The sequence below is a fragment of the Cladophialophora immunda genome (genome assembly GCF_000835495.1).
Source record: "Cladophialophora immunda strain CBS 83496 unplaced genomic scaffold supercont1.2, whole genome shotgun sequence".
NCBI lineage: Eukaryota > Fungi > Ascomycota > Eurotiomycetes > Chaetothyriales > Herpotrichiellaceae > Cladophialophora > Cladophialophora immunda.
The window spans coordinates 4272207-4288078 of record NW_015622542.1 but is presented as its reverse complement, the minus strand read 5'-3'; the positions used below and the strand labels follow the sequence as shown (position 1 = coordinate 4288078).

The 15872-nt window shown below is 54.6% G+C and overlaps 7 protein-coding genes across 7 annotated transcripts; 4 read left to right on the top strand and 3 right to left on the bottom strand.

Annotated features, from left to right (window-relative positions):
- Positions 1 to 36: 36 nt before the first annotated feature.
- Positions 37 to 1053, bottom strand: PV07_03770 (uncharacterized protein). Its single transcript, XM_016390524.1, has one exon. The coding sequence runs from the start codon at positions 833 to 835 to the stop codon at positions 116 to 118; it is 720 nt and encodes a 239-aa protein (XP_016252426.1). The 5' UTR covers positions 836 to 1053; the 3' UTR covers positions 37 to 115.
- A 431-nt stretch (positions 1054 to 1484) lies between these two features.
- On the top strand, positions 1485 to 4488 carry PV07_03769 (uncharacterized protein). The gene has a single exon (XM_016390523.1). The coding sequence runs from the start codon at positions 1739 to 1741 to the stop codon at positions 4091 to 4093; it is 2355 nt and encodes a 784-aa protein (XP_016252425.1). The 5' UTR covers positions 1485 to 1738; the 3' UTR covers positions 4094 to 4488.
- A 28-nt stretch (positions 4489 to 4516) lies between these two features.
- Positions 4517 to 7136, top strand: PV07_03768 (uncharacterized protein). The gene is made up of 3 exons (XM_016390522.1): positions 4517 to 6393; positions 6506 to 6614; positions 6747 to 7136. The coding sequence occupies exons 1-3, from the start codon at positions 5410 to 5412 to the stop codon at positions 6875 to 6877; spliced, it is 1224 nt and encodes a 407-aa protein (XP_016252424.1). The 5' UTR covers positions 4517 to 5409; the 3' UTR covers positions 6878 to 7136.
- A 160-nt stretch (positions 7137 to 7296) lies between these two features.
- PV07_03767 (3-carboxy-cis,cis-muconate cycloisomerase) lies at positions 7297 to 8703 on the bottom strand (the record flags this gene model as incomplete). The annotated part of the gene is made up of 1 exon (XM_016390521.1): positions 7297 to 8703. One exon carries the CDS (start codon positions 8701 to 8703, stop codon positions 7297 to 7299), a length of 1407 nt encoding a protein of 468 aa, XP_016252423.1.
- A 359-nt stretch (positions 8704 to 9062) lies between these two features.
- On the top strand, positions 9063 to 10338 carry PV07_03766 (uncharacterized protein). The gene has a single exon (XM_016390520.1). The coding sequence runs from the start codon at positions 9141 to 9143 to the stop codon at positions 10125 to 10127; it is 987 nt and encodes a 328-aa protein (XP_016252422.1). The 5' UTR covers positions 9063 to 9140; the 3' UTR covers positions 10128 to 10338.
- Positions 10339 to 10693: 355 nt separating this feature from the next.
- Positions 10694 to 13496, top strand: PV07_03765 (uncharacterized protein). The gene is made up of 3 exons (XM_016390519.1): positions 10694 to 11165; positions 11218 to 12750; positions 12797 to 13496. Exons 1-2 carry the CDS (start codon positions 10726 to 10728, stop codon positions 12689 to 12691), a joined length of 1914 nt encoding a protein of 637 aa, XP_016252421.1. The 5' UTR covers positions 10694 to 10725; the 3' UTR covers positions 12692 to 12750; positions 12797 to 13496.
- PV07_03764 (uncharacterized protein) lies at positions 12832 to 14596 on the bottom strand (the record flags this gene model as incomplete). The annotated part of the gene is made up of 3 exons (XM_016390518.1): positions 12832 to 14244; positions 14301 to 14361; positions 14430 to 14596. The coding sequence occupies 3 exons, from the start codon at positions 14594 to 14596 to the stop codon at positions 12832 to 12834; spliced, it is 1641 nt and encodes a 546-aa protein (XP_016252420.1).
- Between the last annotated feature and the right edge of the window lie 1276 nt (positions 14597 to 15872).

The window sequence follows — 15872 nt, the reverse complement described above, 5'->3', positions numbered from 1 at the left end:
GATGGCGCCATACTTTGATAGAGTAGTAATCAACCACCGCCACTAATCAGCTCATTTCCAATGGAGTATGCAACGAGGACAATCTGCTAGTGACACTACATATAAATGCCAGAACCTACTCGTAGACACACTCATCTGTACTCACAGGCCTCGTCCCATTTTCATTCAGGATGCTTTCCCTCTCCGAACTGCCCACCGAGATCGTGGCGCAGATTGTGCGGTATGCCAACCTCAACGGAGACCTTCCAAACCTCAGGTTGAGCAATTCGCGTGCTTTGGCGTTAGCGGACCGCCAAACCCATCTACTGCTCGATGATCTGTGCTTCGGATATGGCATCAGTGCGCGAGTACGGGATCTGTACCTCTCGCAGAGGGCAGGTGATAAATCCACATCTGGGATCCGGCAGCCGGACATCGTCCATGTCATGGCCTTTGGCAATCTTCTGCGCATGACCAGACTCCTTGCCGCGGATTTGGACAGGGCAATCGGACACCCCGTCCAGGCCGCGGCGCCAAACTTGCGACCTGGCAAGCGAGAGCCTTTCGTGCTATTTGCAATCTTCAGCCAGGTGCTGAACTCGTCTCTAGGGGTTGCGTATTCGACAATGGCAGATTTGCTCGCCCCTGCCCCTGACGCCGGGCATTCTTTCTCAAAGCAGTTTTCGGAAAGATTCGTCCATTTCCTAAAACAGGATCTCGCGCTAGAGGACTTGGAAGATCTCATAGGCGCTATTAGTGTTTGCTCAATGCGGCTCTGGAGCACTGTCTTCTTGTTTAGACCTAAGGATTCCAGCGTCAGCAGTTTTGGCAGCCTCAGCGGCGCTTCGTTCAACATCGATCATGCGATTTTGACCGAGCATGTTATCTGGAAAGGCCCACTTTGGGCATCGCAAATATTGAGAAGGTATGGTCCTGCAGATGCAGGTTTCAACTATCAGACTGCAGGGGACGTGGAAGTAGACGACAGTCTTGTCAAGGAGGGCATTTGGAGAGGGTCGCGCAGTGAAGGGGCTCGGCTGGCAGCGAATGGAGTGGCCCGACTCCTGTGGAAAGAGAGACAGCAGAAGATTGAAGCCAAAGCCAGCGCGTCTGCGGAAAGGACAACCATCACGGATATGAGATTAGATCCGTCAGTGTGGCGAGGATCCTCAGGAGATATGTAGGAGGGGTGACAAGCCGGAGGGGAGAGATGCATAAGCGTTGAGAGTGTGGCGGCGCCCAGCCTCTCAGCAGCTGAGATGCGGAGGGGCATCGATGCAGGTCATATGCAGGAGAAGAACAGCTCGATGTGTTGGCATCTGTTCACTGGGTGCGGCTGATGGGATGCGAGGAGGGCGAGACGCGCCATGCAGGGCGCAGGCTGAGGAGCGCGAGGCATTCAGGTACAAAGCCGTTACGGGACTAGCTGCCCTCTAGCGCCTTGGCATTGTTTATCCGATCGGGGTCCACCGGGTGCAATCCCAATAATATTGACAAGGGGCAGAACGAAGGGGAAGCGAAGCGAGTTTCTATCACCGCAACTTGGTCTCGGTGGCCTCTTGTCACCCAGCGCAACGACAGCGAGGCGTGCCTTGACACACGTCCTCTGCGCTACCAACAAGTCAATCTTGGGATAACATCACCTCCCCACAGTAATTACCCTCATCATCGTACTCGAATTCACTCGCTCACACTCTCATGGCTGTCCTCGTCTCTCAATCCTGCGTCCGTACCTCTCTCAATGACCTAGCTCCCGGCCATGTCCCTCACCGACACGATGCCTGAGCCGTTATCTTCCCTGTCGCCCGCCAAGCAGAACTCCAGATCCTCCCCTGTCAAGCTCGATTTTCCCCAGAAGCCTCTTCCAGAAGCTCTTAAATCCCCTAGCACCATGACCACCACTACTCTTGCGCAGTCCGCCTCGATCAATCCTACCAATATTTCCCTTCCTGTCATGGACGTTCCAATCTCGTCCCCGACGCTCTCCAGTCAACCTTCTAGTCCGAGGAAGCCACTGTCGCCCATCAAATACCGCTTACAAGACGAATCAAAAGTCGACAGCTCTCCCCCAGGCTCCCCTGCCGAGCCCACGGTGCGGTTCAATGAAGGCCTCACGCGTGCGATCGACGCGATGCAGAAAGACGCAGCTGCGCAAGATGATGGTTTGGACGAGTCAATAATACACCACTCTCTCGACGATGGGGTCGACATATCTACAGATTGCGAAACTCCTGCCAGGGAGGCATCTGATACTATGACCTTGACTCTGAGTTTGGGTGACAAAACTATCCACGATGACACAATTGGAGATCTGAGCACCATCTCTGCCATCCCGACAGACCTGACCAGATTCGCAAACCTGAGAGACACTCCGTCCCAGTCCCGGCAGGAGCCTTGGTCGCCTTCCAAACAACTCAGACCATCTGTAATCACTAGTACTCCCGGCACTGCCCAACGCCCCTTGCGTCTGCTGTCTGCGTCTAGGAGGAGTATCTCATCAAATGAGGAGGACGAAGCAACCCCCCGAAGAAATACCTATTTCAACGACTCCCCAACCGATCTCATGAATTTCACGGGGCAATCAAATATCTTGATGCCCCCTCCCGGCTCTGTACAGCGCCCCATCAGAAGAAGCCCCTCTGGGAGGAAAGGGTTCCCGATCAAAGTCAATCCAAGCCCCGTTCATCGGTCTCAAGCCTCGGTGGATCGCGAACGAGCTTCAGGTCGTTCTCCACAAAAGCAGGACCAGGCTCTATTCGGAGACAAACCTATCCCATCAACACCTGCTAGTCAGAGGCACAGCATGTATGGCGCAACAACCGGGCTGGGAATGGACCTGTTGGATATCGACCTTGAGCCAATGGCCACGCCACGCTCCATTCCCACCATCACGCCCCGAGAGCTGGAAACTCTGCGGTCCGAACTGCAGTCGCGAATCTCCGGTCTCGAAGCCACTCTATCGGGCAAAGAGGCGGAGGTGATGGCTTTGAAACGTGCCGTCACTGATGCGGAAGTGCGAGTGGGAAAGACCAGCGAGGAACTTCGAAACGAGCGTGCCTCTCGGGAAGAGTTGGAACATGCAAAGGAAGAGCTGGAGCGCCGCAGTCGAGAGATGGAGGAAGTCCTTAGGGAGGTCAAACAGAACATCTTTCTCGAGGAACGGGAAAAGGAAAAGCTTCGAAAACAAGCCGAAGAAGCTGAGCGAAAGACAGAGGAGCACGAAGTGCGGATTCTTGAGCTTCAGGCTTCCCTTGACACCTTACGCTCTGAACGCATCAAGTGCACTCCGAGCCCCGACAAGTCAAGCGGTCCTGCAACGCCCGGGGTGAGCACTGACATTGATTTTGCCGTCAAGGACGCCACAGAAAAAGTGGCTCGCGAATTGCATGCCTTATACAAGAGCAAACACGAGCGCAAAGTGGCGGACCTCAAGGTTAGCTACGAGAAGAGATGGATCAAGCAAGTCGAACAGCTTCGAATGGAGCTTAAAGCATCTCAAGAGGAGGTACTCAAGCTTCAAACGGAAAAAGAAGCAACCATGAGCGGCATTATTCCGGGTCAAAGCGAAGCTATGTCCAAGATGGAGGGGCAGATTGAAGAGCTTCGGCGGTGGAACGAGGAGACCAACGCTGAGAAGAAAATGCTCGAAGCCGAGGCAGCAGGGCTTCGAGGCCAAGTTGATTCGCTCACCGCTGAGACCGATTCACTGCGCAAGGAGATTGAACAAGAAAGGGTTGAGAAGGGCGAGTTGGTCGCCCAGGTGGATCTATTCCTGACAATGAGTGCTCAGCAAGAAGAGCAGCGCGTCATGCAACAACCACAACAGCCCGTGAGTCCACCTCGGAGTGAGGATGGCAACGGGCGACCAAATTCAGCGTCCGCCTTAGCCAGTCCGAACAGATTCAAGAGCAGCACAAACGGTGGAGAGTCCAGGACAGCTTTGCCAGGACGACCTCGACCAGTAAGCATGCTGCAAAAGCCCACCGCTGGCAAATACTCGGGTATTCCAGCCCCCGGCTCCGGCCTGAAGGCGCCTTCAAGCAACAGCAAAGCTACTGGATATGGGGGCCGCATCTTGGAGGGTATTGCCCGAATGGGTGCCGGCGGAAGATGAATGTCCTGGCTGATCTTGGCTCTCATGGGGTGGTGCCACGAGACTGGCCCAGCCTGGTAATTTTGGATACGATTCGCATGATTGACTCCTGGACGACCTTGATGACAACGGGGACAGAGTGGCCACGGCGTTTTCCATTGCAAAGCGTGTGAGGTGTCTGAGCGATTCTGTAGTTTCGAATAGGAGTTGTTATTGTTGTTCGGGGACAGAGCAGTTGGCTCAATCGAATAGTATATGGGAGAGGACGAAGCTGTGTGTGCATCTGAGGCATTCCGGATCAAGGTAAAAAGCCATGCCGCCCTAATCAGAGACCCGCTGCCAAGGCTTCCTCAGAATTCTCCATACTTAGAACGGAATAGCTCAATATCTGTATCTCCTGCTCCTGTTCTTCTCCCTCCTCCTTCTACAGGAACACACACCAGCCGATACAATTGAGAGAATGTTTCTTCAATACGCCTTTGTTCTGAAGAACGGACGGGGACATTTCCTGGCCCATCGAAGCAGATATACAGCATCCCGTCCCCTCGTTCAGAGTTTACAGTAGCCGGTCGCTCCATTGCCCTTCCGGCGTTTCAGCCGCCATGGTTCCCAGACCCGAGACGCTGCACGATCTGGCCGAGGACTCCTACATGATACACCCTTCACCCATCTTCGACTCCTTCACACACCAAAGCAATCTCGTCCAACCGCCGTTGTTCCCCAGAAATCGAGCCTGAGGCTTCAAAAAATGGCTCAAAGCTCGATGTGGTGCCACGTGCCAGCCTGGTTCATCTGTTCCGTGACAGGGACACCGACCGGTAGCCTCTGTTCCGGATCTTGACATCCCTGCCTACCATGGTGCCGGCCTATGGCATCCACTGACACATGATGGATGGAGCTCTGATGGTCAGACCTGTCCCCATTCCTCGCTAAGATTTCGTCACGGCAGGGACAGACTTTTCTCTAGAGCTGATGGTGCAGAGTCCCAGACGTTTGAGGCACGCCAGTGCTGGATCGAGGGAGTTTATGCGGAAAGTGTCCAGGTACGGAGTAGACCAGCCCGAGGCCCTGGAGTATATATGCACCGGCTTCTTTCAGTGCCCTTGTATGTCTTTCCAGCTTGTTGACTCAGCTCGATCGCGACCATTCGTTCTCACCTTCACATTCTCTTTCCGTTTGCATCTTTCCCGTTCAATTCAAAGTCGTTCCTGGAGAACTGGTCAGGCCTGTGGCCTATATTGTATTACCACACCGGATTCAACAAACTCGATCTGCGATCAGTCCACGCTCTCTACGAGATTTACGACAACATAAGCGTCTAACGACACTCAACCAAAATGAAACCAGTCATTTGTCTTTCCGTTCTCCTCGCTGCAGGCATTGATGTCACAGCTGCCCGTCCTGCGAACCTGCATATCAAGCGGAGTCAAAACCATGGCATGCAGACCCGATCTCCGGTCTGGAATACAAAACTTGGGCGACGTGAGGTGCCACAAGAACACTCACACGAGAAATTCCTCACGACTGTCAACCAATTCCTGAAGACGGACAATCCGGACAACATTGTGGATGCTGTATTTGGTCTCCTCGGCAACGCTGCCGCTTCCGCCGGACAGGGCGACATATCCAACACGGATTGTCTTCAGCAAGCTACCGCCGACAGAGCCTTCACCAATGCCAAAGCTGCCGGGGATGTTGACGGTATGACAGCTGCTTTGATCTACAGAGCCCTCGAACGCAATACCGGAGCTGTTGGACAGACGTCGGTTCCTTGTACGGCAATCCAAGCCGTCAATCCGGAAATCGCGGCCATTTCCCAGCACCAAGACCCAGCCTCTGACAACGCTGCCACTGTCAACAAAGACATCGCTCTGGCGCTCGCTGTTCAGATTGCCAACATCGGCGGCAACCCCCTCGACGCCCTGCAGTCCGGCACTTTTGCTCCCGGTACGATCGGTGACCCGACTGCAAAAGGGAACAGCTGTGACGACCAGAACGACCCAGTCGGGTGCATCTTCACCCAGAATCTGCTTGTCGAGGACGCCACCGAAGATGAGGTCAATGCTGCCGTCGCTGCCTCGGCCACTGCTTCTGCCGGAGCTGACTCGGCGGCGGCGACAGAATGCGCTGCGCCCCCTGCTGCAGCCGACAGTACCACATCAGCCTCATCTACGGTAGCTACCGTCGCTGCCACTACGACATCCGCCGCGGCGGTTGCTACCTCGACGGCGGCCGCAAGTGAGACGACGACGAGCACTTCCAGTACGACAACGGGATCCTCCAGCCTGGATTTCGGTTCATGTCCCGACCCGACTATTATCGTAAGTCAACCTTTTCCTTGTTTGAGAAAACCATCTTCCCTTTTTCCGGCGAGATCATTGCAATCAACCCCCTAGCAGAGTACCGACCGGCACACGCTTACAGAAGATGCAGTTCGCCGACGGTCTGGACGGGCGCAACCAGCCAGCCTTCGAGCCTCACGACCAGACGCTCTTCCCGCACGGGTCCGCGCTGGGTATCAAGGTCATTACGGACTTTATTTGTAAGTCACTGTCTTTCGTCTTTTTACAAGCATACTGCCCACTATTGTCCCGACCACTTTCTTCTCGAGTTCCTGGCTGTCTGGGCATGTCGATGGATTGGGCCATAATGGCTGACACGGATACCCTCGCAGGCCAGCAACTCAACGACAAGTGTAAAGCGTCCCAACAGGCCCTCGACGCATGCAACCAGGGCGCCACCGCGGCACAGGCGCAAACGGGCCAGGCGGCTGCCGACGCCTTCAACCAGGCACTAGGCTTCTAGCTAGATCACAGTACATCCATAGTCAATGCACCAGCAGAGCATAAGCGAATGACAGTGGGACATGCAATATCTTCTGGATGAAGGGTTTCGCCCAACGTGCCCGGGTGGAGACGGGCCATGGCAGCGATGATGGACTTGAAGTTTCTTCCGTAGCGCATTTGTATGTGTATTTAGCACACACACATATGCATTATTTGAAGAGGAATACTTTAACGCTGACAAACCGTAAACTTTTTGATTCAATACCACCCAATATTACCCAACCCAAAAAAACACCGTAAAGCAGGGTCAAGTGAGTCGAATCATTACGCAATTTTGCTGTGCCAGCCGAGCAGTAGAGGGTCCGCAGTCTGCCCCAGGCGCGCCCGGGAGCATGAGACGGTCGACTTGTGGCCGAAACACGTCCGTACCGGGTCGGGTCAGACCAGACTGGGCTTCCTCTGCTGAGGAGGCTCATCGGCCAACTTGAGCACCTTCTGGACCATGGCCTCGCTGTACCCGAGATAGCTTGCGGGGTCGCACAGCTTGGCCAACTCCTGCCTGGACATCTTCTTGCCGATCTCCTCGTGCTCGCAGAGCAGGTCGAGCAACTGCCGGTCCTCGAGCTGCGACTTGCGGCACAGGTCGTAGACGACGTCGTGCGCGTACTGGCGGCCCAGCGTCTTGCCCAGGCCCATCATGACGGCCTCGCTGACGATCCCGCCCTTGGAGAGGTCGAGGTTTTTCTTCATCGCGTCCTCGTGCACCTCGAGCCCCGCGAGCAGCTCGGCCGTGTGCTTGAGGGTGGCGTGCGTCAGGGTCGAGAGCTGCGGCAGCACGATCCACTCGATCTCCCACGGCCCCGTGCTGCGCTCGTGGTCCTCCACCATGGCTTCGAACAGGCTCGTGCTCAGCTGCCTGACCGTCGCCGACATGGCGGTGATGTACGCGCACGAGATCGGGTTCCTCTTCTGCGGCATGGTGCTGCTCGACCCCCGGTGCGGGACGTACGGTTCCGACGCCTCGCCCACTTCCGTCTGCATCATGAGTTTGACGTCCAGCGCGAACTTGGCGCACGTGCTCGTGAGCATGGCGCAGAGGGAACCGAAGTCGGCGATGCGGTCGCGCTCCGTGTGCCACGCGATCTCGGGGACTTTGAGGTTCAAGTCTTTGGCCAATTCGCGTTGGCATTCGAGCCCGAGCAAGGGGAGATCCTGCGAGGGCGGTAACGTGGCCAAGGTGCCTGCCGCCCCCGAGAATTCCAGCACTGTCACCCTCTCCTCAACGTCCTTGAGCCGGTCACGATGTCGAAGAAACGTCGCGAGAAGCCTGGCCAGCTTGAACCCAAAGGACATGGGGACAGCCTGCTGCAGGTTCGACCTGGCGGCCATTGGGGTGGATTTATGCTTGTCGGCCAGGTGCCGAAGCGCGGCAATAATCTCCTCGAGCGACTTCTCGAAGAGACTCATCGTGTCCCATAGCTGGATCACCGTCGCCGTGTCCGTCACATCCTGCGTGGTCGCTCCCCAATGCGCCCACTCCCCGAGCCCCGGCTCGATCCCATTGATATGCTTGACCAACTGCTTGACCAGGCCTAGCACGGGGTACCCGATCAGCTCGGTCTGTCGGCGGAGGTCGTCAAAGTCCACGTTCCGGATGTCCAGGCAGAACTTGATGATCTCGTCGGCGGCCCTTTGCGGGATGATGCCCAGTCGAGCCTGCGCCTTGGCCAAGGCGCCTTCGAATGCGAGATAGCACTGTGTACGCGTCTTGTCTGACCAGATCGCGGCGGATTCCCGGGTGGAGAGGATGTTGCCGAAGATGAGGGAGTCTTGCACAGAAGTCATTTCGAAACGCAGTCTTTGCCTGCTCAATGTCAATGCTACGGTTCACTTTGGAGTTGATTGCCACTGGAGGTTGGCCTTTTACGATAAATTTCTGCCGTGTGAGATTTCCTCTTGACTTCTGGACCACAAAGAGGCCGTGCATGATGATGTCGATCGAGAAGCCACCATGGCCAATGATCGCTGTCTGGGGACGTTGGGCAGTGCCACTGCATCGCAGCTGGGGAAGTGGAAGTTGGAGGCTCCGGGGACTCGCAGATTGGGGTAGGCCGCCGGCACCGGAAAAACAATGTTCAACGTCCCGAGGGGTTTCGGCATCCAAGCACGAAGGACGTCCAGCTCCATCATCCCACCACTGCCTCCATCAGTCCCATCGTATGACGTGAACTTGGTTGCTTTTGCCCATCTTCCCATCCTTGTCCAGTCGCCAAAAGTCTCTGATGAGACAATCTGCTCTAATTATCTCCAAGCTCGCACAAAGCTCACGACAACCGCTACTCAAAGCCTTTCGCTTACCGGCCGCCAACTGCAGCCTTTCCGGGAAGATCAATCGCCTTTCATTCTCCTTCCAACCCCTCATCTGCGAGCGTTGCTTCAGTATGGCCACATCAACGCGCTCCTCCAAACGCCAGAAAACCGGCGCTGGCGCAGCCGCCGAGACGGGCGATTCGATGCCCTACAAATTGATTTACTGGCCCGGCATTCCAGGCCGAGGTGAGCACATCCGCCTCGCCTTTGAAGCCACAGGCACTCCCTACGTCGACGTATCCAACGGAACGGATGCCGGCGTCAAGGCAGTGATGGCCCAAATCAGCGACAAAAACATTGGGGACGACAATAACCCCCCGCCGTTGGCTCCACCCATTCTGCAACATGGAGATGATATCCTCCTGTCCCAGACGCCCAATATTCTCGCCTACTTGGGTCCCAAGCTCGGCCTGGTCCCCGACGTCGCCGACGATAGTGTTGGAATGTACCACGTCAACGCACTGGCATTGACGGCACTTGACGGGCTCTCCAATGAGCCTCACGATGTCCACCACCCCATCGCCAGTGGAGCCTACTACGAAGAACAGAAGGAAGAGGCTCTCAAGAAGGCCGCCGACTACCGCGCGGTCCGCCTGCCCAAATTTTTGGGGTACTTTGAGCGAGTCCTTTCGGGGCCAGCTTCGGGCGGAGGGGAGTGGCTGTACGGCGGGAAAATGACCTATGCGGACTTGGTGCTCTTCCAGACGGTGGACGGAGTGAGCTATGCCTTCCCCAAGTGTATGGGCAAGTTGAAGAGCAGTGGGAAGTATGGCAAGGTGTTTGCACTCTATGAGAGGGTCAAGGCACTGGACAAGATCAAGAGCTACCTGGAGAGTGACAGGAGACAGAAGTACAGCATGGGAATCTACAGGCATTATCCCGAGTTGGACGAAGACTAGAAACGCTCCAATCTTGACAGCGTGGGGAAGATATCCTAGAGCGGATGCAAAAAGCTAACCAGGAAGCACCTGGCTTTAACTCAGAATAAAAAGGAATGGAAGAAAATAACAGATGCTATACAACGACAAAAGCATATCTTTCGAAGCTATGGAGGTACAGTAGTCTTTCCGAAAGAGCGCAAGTAGGTCTATGGCTGGCCGTATGAATCGGTACGGTGGATTAAATATGCGCTCGCCCAGCCTCATCAACGTCTGCTGCGAGCAGATTCCAGCCTCATCCGTCTACATACTGTAGAATGAGCAGTAGACTCTGTCAACATGCACCCAACGTTGCCAGCATAGTCATATTTCTTTATTAGCACCAGGTACCAAGCGCTCACTTGTCCAAATCCCTACAATTCGAACCCAGGATTGTCCCTTTTGCCTCGATTGGTCCCTTGGCCAAGATTGTGGCGCGGCACAGCCTCACCACGTTCCGGGTGCCTGAAGACCACTTTCCTTGTTGACAATTCTCAATTCTCGCTTTGAGACTTCTTCCTTCGTCCTTCCCTCATCACGAGAGATTCAACGAGGATTGCCTCACGTGAGACTCGTCAGGATGGACCCCCTGACCTTGTCCATGGCCATCGTCAAGGCGCTCTCAATAGCCCTCAGGCTGGGTCTGGACCTCAACAGCCTAGTCGGAGACTATCAAAACGCGCCTCAGTCTCTTAGGGCTGCTACGTTCTTGGTCAAAGAGATGGGCCTCGTTCTGTCCTCCATGCATTCTCTTCTGAACAATTTGGTTGCTTTACACCCGTCGAGGAAATCCATGATCGAACTGGACCATCTGGTCGTTGTAGTAACACAGACCACAATAACGTTTCTCGATCTCGAAGAAGCAGTGCATCCATTCAGACAAACAAAAGCTGGGGGCTCGTGGGATTGGACGAAGTTGCGAGTCGAGTGGCTGAGGAAGGAGAAAGGTATCCAAGGCATCATGGATATGATGTCACAACATAAGAGCTCGTTGTCGATGATCATGGATATCCTTCAATGGTAATGGCTTGCACTCTTCTAAATGAACAGTCCGACGCTGATCTGTCGATAGCAAATCCGACCAAGAGGCGCAACAATCGCATCAAAAGCTCATCTCAATGATGCAGGCCGTGCTCGACCAGAATGAAGACATGCGCGATCGTCTTGCAAGGCTCGAAGCCAATGGGCTCATCAAACCAGCGTCCATTAGGTTCTTTGAACGTAACGAGGACGACGACGATGACAACGTAACAATCAGGCCGGGACCCAGCAATTGGCAACGTGCGGGAGAAATTGCGGCAATCACTCGCCCGATCAGCATTTTTGAGAACGTTCCAGCTGAATTCGAGCTCATCCTCGGAGACTCGAGAGTTTATCGACGTGTGGAAATGAATGCCTGCGACATGTCCTTCCGATCATCACTTGCTCTGACTCATGCCTGGAGTATATTTTCCGGGCTAAGTCTGAGTGAAATATCAGCCATATCTGTTATCTCGCTACCGCTACGGGAAAGTGAGCTTCAGCGACTTCACGAGATTCCAGACGGTACTGAAAGCGCAGAGATGTACAGCAGTTTTACAGACGATGTCAACAGTCGGATTGACACCAACCTGTCATATCTCACAGTTCTCACCCCAGAATTTTCCGACAAGCCGCTTTGGTCCATTTCCAGTCTATTACATCCCAACACCCCACCTGTAACCTTGACGCCACCTCTAGCATCGAAGTCTGAGTCTACGATCGCACCAGACCTCCCTGTCGATAGTCTTGATCAACCGCCAGCTACAGGCGACGAACCGGCCCAGGCTGCCTTGATCAGCGACTCTCTGCACTCGTCGGGAACAAAGAGCACCGCGCCACATGTGAAAAGGGAGGCTGTGCCACCGTCTCAAGATCAGATCATCGAGAGATTGCGCACCAAGATTGCCGACGCCCGACAAAAGACCGAACATATCGCATCCAGCAGCAAAGGGACGAACAATGTCTTCAGGCTGAACCTGACCATCGACCTCGGCCATTTGAATATGACCACTGTGCCCGAAGCGGTCGTGGAGTTGATCAAGGAAAACGTGAAACGACTTTCGTTATCGAACAACGGTATACGGGACATCCCAGCGCGAATCTCCGAGTGCTCCCATCTGCGATATCTCAACCTCAGAAAAAATATATTGCGCGAAATCCCCCAGGCTGTATATCTAATGCCGTTCCTGGAGATCTTGGACGTCAGCCGCAACAACATAGGGACAATCTCGCCCCAAATTGCAAGACTAACCTCGATGCGTATCCTCGCCATGGAGGGTAACCAGGTGATCAATCTGCCAACTGAATTATGCGACATGACCAGGCTCGCCATCCTGAAGGTGGCCGGAAACCCTCTGGAGCTCAACTTGCGCAGAGCGATTCAGGCCACGGAGCTCGAGTGTACTCGCTCTGAGAGGACCGAGAATGAGGCAGGAATCCTCGTCACAGCGCAAATCAAGCGATTTCTGCGCGCTCTACGAGAATGGGGTTATGAGGCTGTTTATCTGCCTCATCCGTTCACGTAACTGATAGCTTGGCAGGGAACGCCTGTCAAGTCTGGAGAGAAAAGACGATGCGGTATTCGGTATGTTTGGCACTTCTAGCGGGTTTGATGTATCTAATGGTAACAGAGACCAAACGGATTCAGAGAAGAATTCCCCAACAGTTAAGCTGTCTTTTCTCTATCACACTCACGGGATAGTTGGAGGGTTAAAGTTTCCCCCACGAAGTTGTGCTCAGCTTGCCAATGACTTTGAATGATTTTCACTTTTCTGGAATTGACGACGCAAGATCTAGCCCGAGACTGCTCGATACGATACTGACTTCCCTCGCCATCACGCCTTCTGGGTCCCTCGTTCGACGGTACCGTCTTCCACTGCTTCGTCTCGCCGTCCAGGCACTCCCTCTCCGCGTCCTCCCACTCCCTCCTCACCATCTCAGCCCGGGCCTGGGACCGCGGAGTGATCTGGCACGGAAACTCCACCGGCATGCAGACAAATCCCTGGGTCAGTTCGTCTGGATCTGGCACGATCGGACGTCCCCGGTCATCCGTCGTCGGCTCAAAGCGGAACGCCCAAAGCATGCGCGACATGCCCAGGAAGAGGCTGCGCTCGGCAACGTGGATCCCCTGACAGATACGGCGGCCTGCGCCAAAGGTGAAGTTGTCGCGCTTCGAAGCATCCGGGCTCGCTGCCGAGTCATACAGGCCATGGTGGTCGTCCTGGTACCGGTCAGGGTTGAAGCGCCGCGGGTCCGGATGGCGTTGCGGGTCCATATTGACTCCCCACACATTGTTCATCACTCCGGCTCCTTTGGGGATCAGGTAGCCCATATAGTAGTCGTCCTGTGTCACCGCATGCGGCACCGCGCCGAGGATGGTGGTGGGCATCCAACGCAGCGTCTCTTTCATACAACACCGTATATACGGCATGTGAGGCTCGTCTTCCATCGTGGGCATCCTCGTATCTCCAACGACACGATCAATCTCCTCTTGGGCCCTCTTTTGCACGTCTGCGTAAAGCACCATGGCCTGCACAAACGCGTACAAGGTACTGGACGTCGTGTCGGATCCGGCCTCCAGCACCGTCCCGGCAATATAGGCGGCCTGGTCATCGCTGAAATCCTGCGCTTGCTGCGCAGTCGCCATTCCAACGCAGAAGCAAGGCTTGATGGTGCTGTCTTGCACCGCCTTCTTTGCCGTGAGCCAGTGGCCCAAGTACAGTGCCTTTTCCTCTCTGTGAAGCTCCTTGGCCTTCTTCTGTGTGGGCAAGACAAAGTCGGGCAGCTTACGCAGCCAGGGGCAAAAGTCAATCAGCGCGGCAGTCCCCGTTTGGTTGATTTCCGCGAACTTGGAGAAGCCGTCGAAGAGTTGTTTCATCTTGTCGTCCTCATAAGTTGGTGTCCGCCAGCCATAGATCATGGTTGTCGTTAGTGCATTCGAGTAGCGACGGATGTGCTGGAGGAAATGCTCGGGATCGGCAAGCAGCTGGTGTAGCATTTGTCGATTTTCGAGCATTTGGTACGGTACGTATGACTTTGCCGCCGACACATTAAGCAGGCCGTGGATCATCTTGCGGTACTGGCACCTGTGTCAGCTGAGGGCCAGTATCACCCGGAAGCCGCATGCTCTCATACTGTGCGCCATGTCGGACCATATCCCTGAGAGCGGTCAGCCTCGTAAGTCATGTCACGTTTTCTTCAGATTTGTATCATGCCATCATGAGTAGTCTCAGGCCGTCGCTGCACAATGTTTGGCCGATGTACATCTCTTGTCGGTGAGAGTAAATGTTGCTTCGTCGATCCAGGAGCTCTTTTATGGCTTCATCGCTGGACAGGACGATCAAGGTCTTCGCTCCCAAGATGAGGCTATAGATCGGTCCATATCCTCTGGCCCACTTCTCAAACTGCAGATGGGCATCACGAGAAGGCATCTAGGTCTAGAATTAGTGGGTAGAACACTTTTGTAGGATGAGATGGTGATAGGTAACCTGATGAATGTTCCCCAAGAGCGGCAGCGTCGGCGGTCCTGGGGGGTAGTCCCTTGGTCGACGGCCGACGCGAAGCAGACGGACGAAGGCAATAACAAGCCCTGCAAGGCCAAGGAGAATATATGGTCGCAGCATGGGTGTATGTCTGGAACGAATTATTCCATGCGTTCAACGAATCTGGACATGGCGAGCGGCATCGATAGAGAAACTCGTTTTCGAGTTAAATAGTCTATCCTTTGACGGGTCGGGTAGCCATCGGCATTACTGCATACCCATTCACCCTATGACGGTCCTCTCTGCCGAGGACCATCCTGAAATGTCGAAAAACCATGGAAATCGCCTGATGGAGAGAATCGAGGGTGGAAAGGGCTCCTGGCAAGGGTTTGTCGAAAGAAGAGATGTTGGAGGGGGGGGTCGGAAGGGGGGGGGGGGGGGGGGGGGGGGGGCAGCAGAGCCGTGGAAGTTTGGTGAGGGTGTGTGGACCTGGTGGTTGCGTTTGCAAACTGCGCTAGATGAACCATGTTTTCGAGAAAGTAATGCTGGAGATAAGTTACGATCTCTTTACAGAAGATCATCAACCGAGTTTGCGGTCGGTTGCACTTATTCGGTGTCGAGGCTGAAGAGGGCACGTTGAATAACCGTCCGAATAGCCGTACTGCAGACCACTTCATTTGTTGGCATGGCATCTCTGGGAAGAGACACATGAGGTCTTTCACCTCTTGCATATTATTATGGTTCGAACTCGAGCAGAATTGACTCTTCACGAGTCCCAGTGCAAGAGTTTGCCACGCTCTGAACAGCAGGAGAAGTACCAGACCGGGATTTCAGCGATGACTTTGGGAAGCAGCAAGTGTAATATCCAGGTTAGTACGCCATGTGAGGCACACGAATCCAATTATATCTTCTATTAGACACCATCTTGTTCTGGTCGATGACCGTGTTTCGCAGCTCGTAATGCCGGTTGGCAAATCGACCAATAAACCCGATATCTGGACTATCTCTCTGTTTGACGATGTATTTCGACTCTAACACTGGTGCTTACCCGGTGCCCACTTTGACTCTCTAGTCTTCCGATTTGCAATATCATGTGGTGTGTCCACCCAGCCTCCCTTGGTCTTCCTTTTCTACTTGTATTGAGGTAATGGATTGCCCATTAGCGACGCCTTGATTTGCAAGGCGACAAATCTGGAGTAGTATCTGGCATGGCCGACCGTGCCGC

Excerpts from the sequence above, each read along its gene's own strand:
- PV07_03770 (XM_016390524.1), bottom strand. The coding sequence starts at position 835 with ATGTTGAACGAAGCGCCGCTGAGGCTGCCAAAACTGCTGACGCTGGAA.
- PV07_03769 (XM_016390523.1), top strand. The coding sequence starts at position 1,739 with ATGTCCCTCACCGACACGATGCCTGAGCCGTTATCTTCCCTGTCGCCC.
- PV07_03768 (XM_016390522.1), top strand. The coding sequence starts at position 5,410 with ATGAAACCAGTCATTTGTCTTTCCGTTCTCCTCGCTGCAGGCATTGAT. Across the intron at positions 6,394-6,505 it reads GTCCCGACCCGACTATTATC|TTCGCCGACGGTCTGGACGG; the intron begins GTAAGTCAACCT and ends CAGAAGATGCAG. Across the intron at positions 6,615-6,746 it reads GGTCATTACGGACTTTATTT|GCCAGCAACTCAACGACAAG; the intron begins GTAAGTCACTGT and ends ATACCCTCGCAG.
- PV07_03766 (XM_016390520.1), top strand. The coding sequence starts at position 9,141 with ATGAGACAATCTGCTCTAATTATCTCCAAGCTCGCACAAAGCTCACGA.
- PV07_03765 (XM_016390519.1), top strand. The coding sequence starts at position 10,726 with ATGGACCCCCTGACCTTGTCCATGGCCATCGTCAAGGCGCTCTCAATA. Across the intron at positions 11,166-11,217 it reads ATCATGGATATCCTTCAATG|CAAATCCGACCAAGAGGCGC; the intron begins GTAATGGCTTGC and ends ATCTGTCGATAG.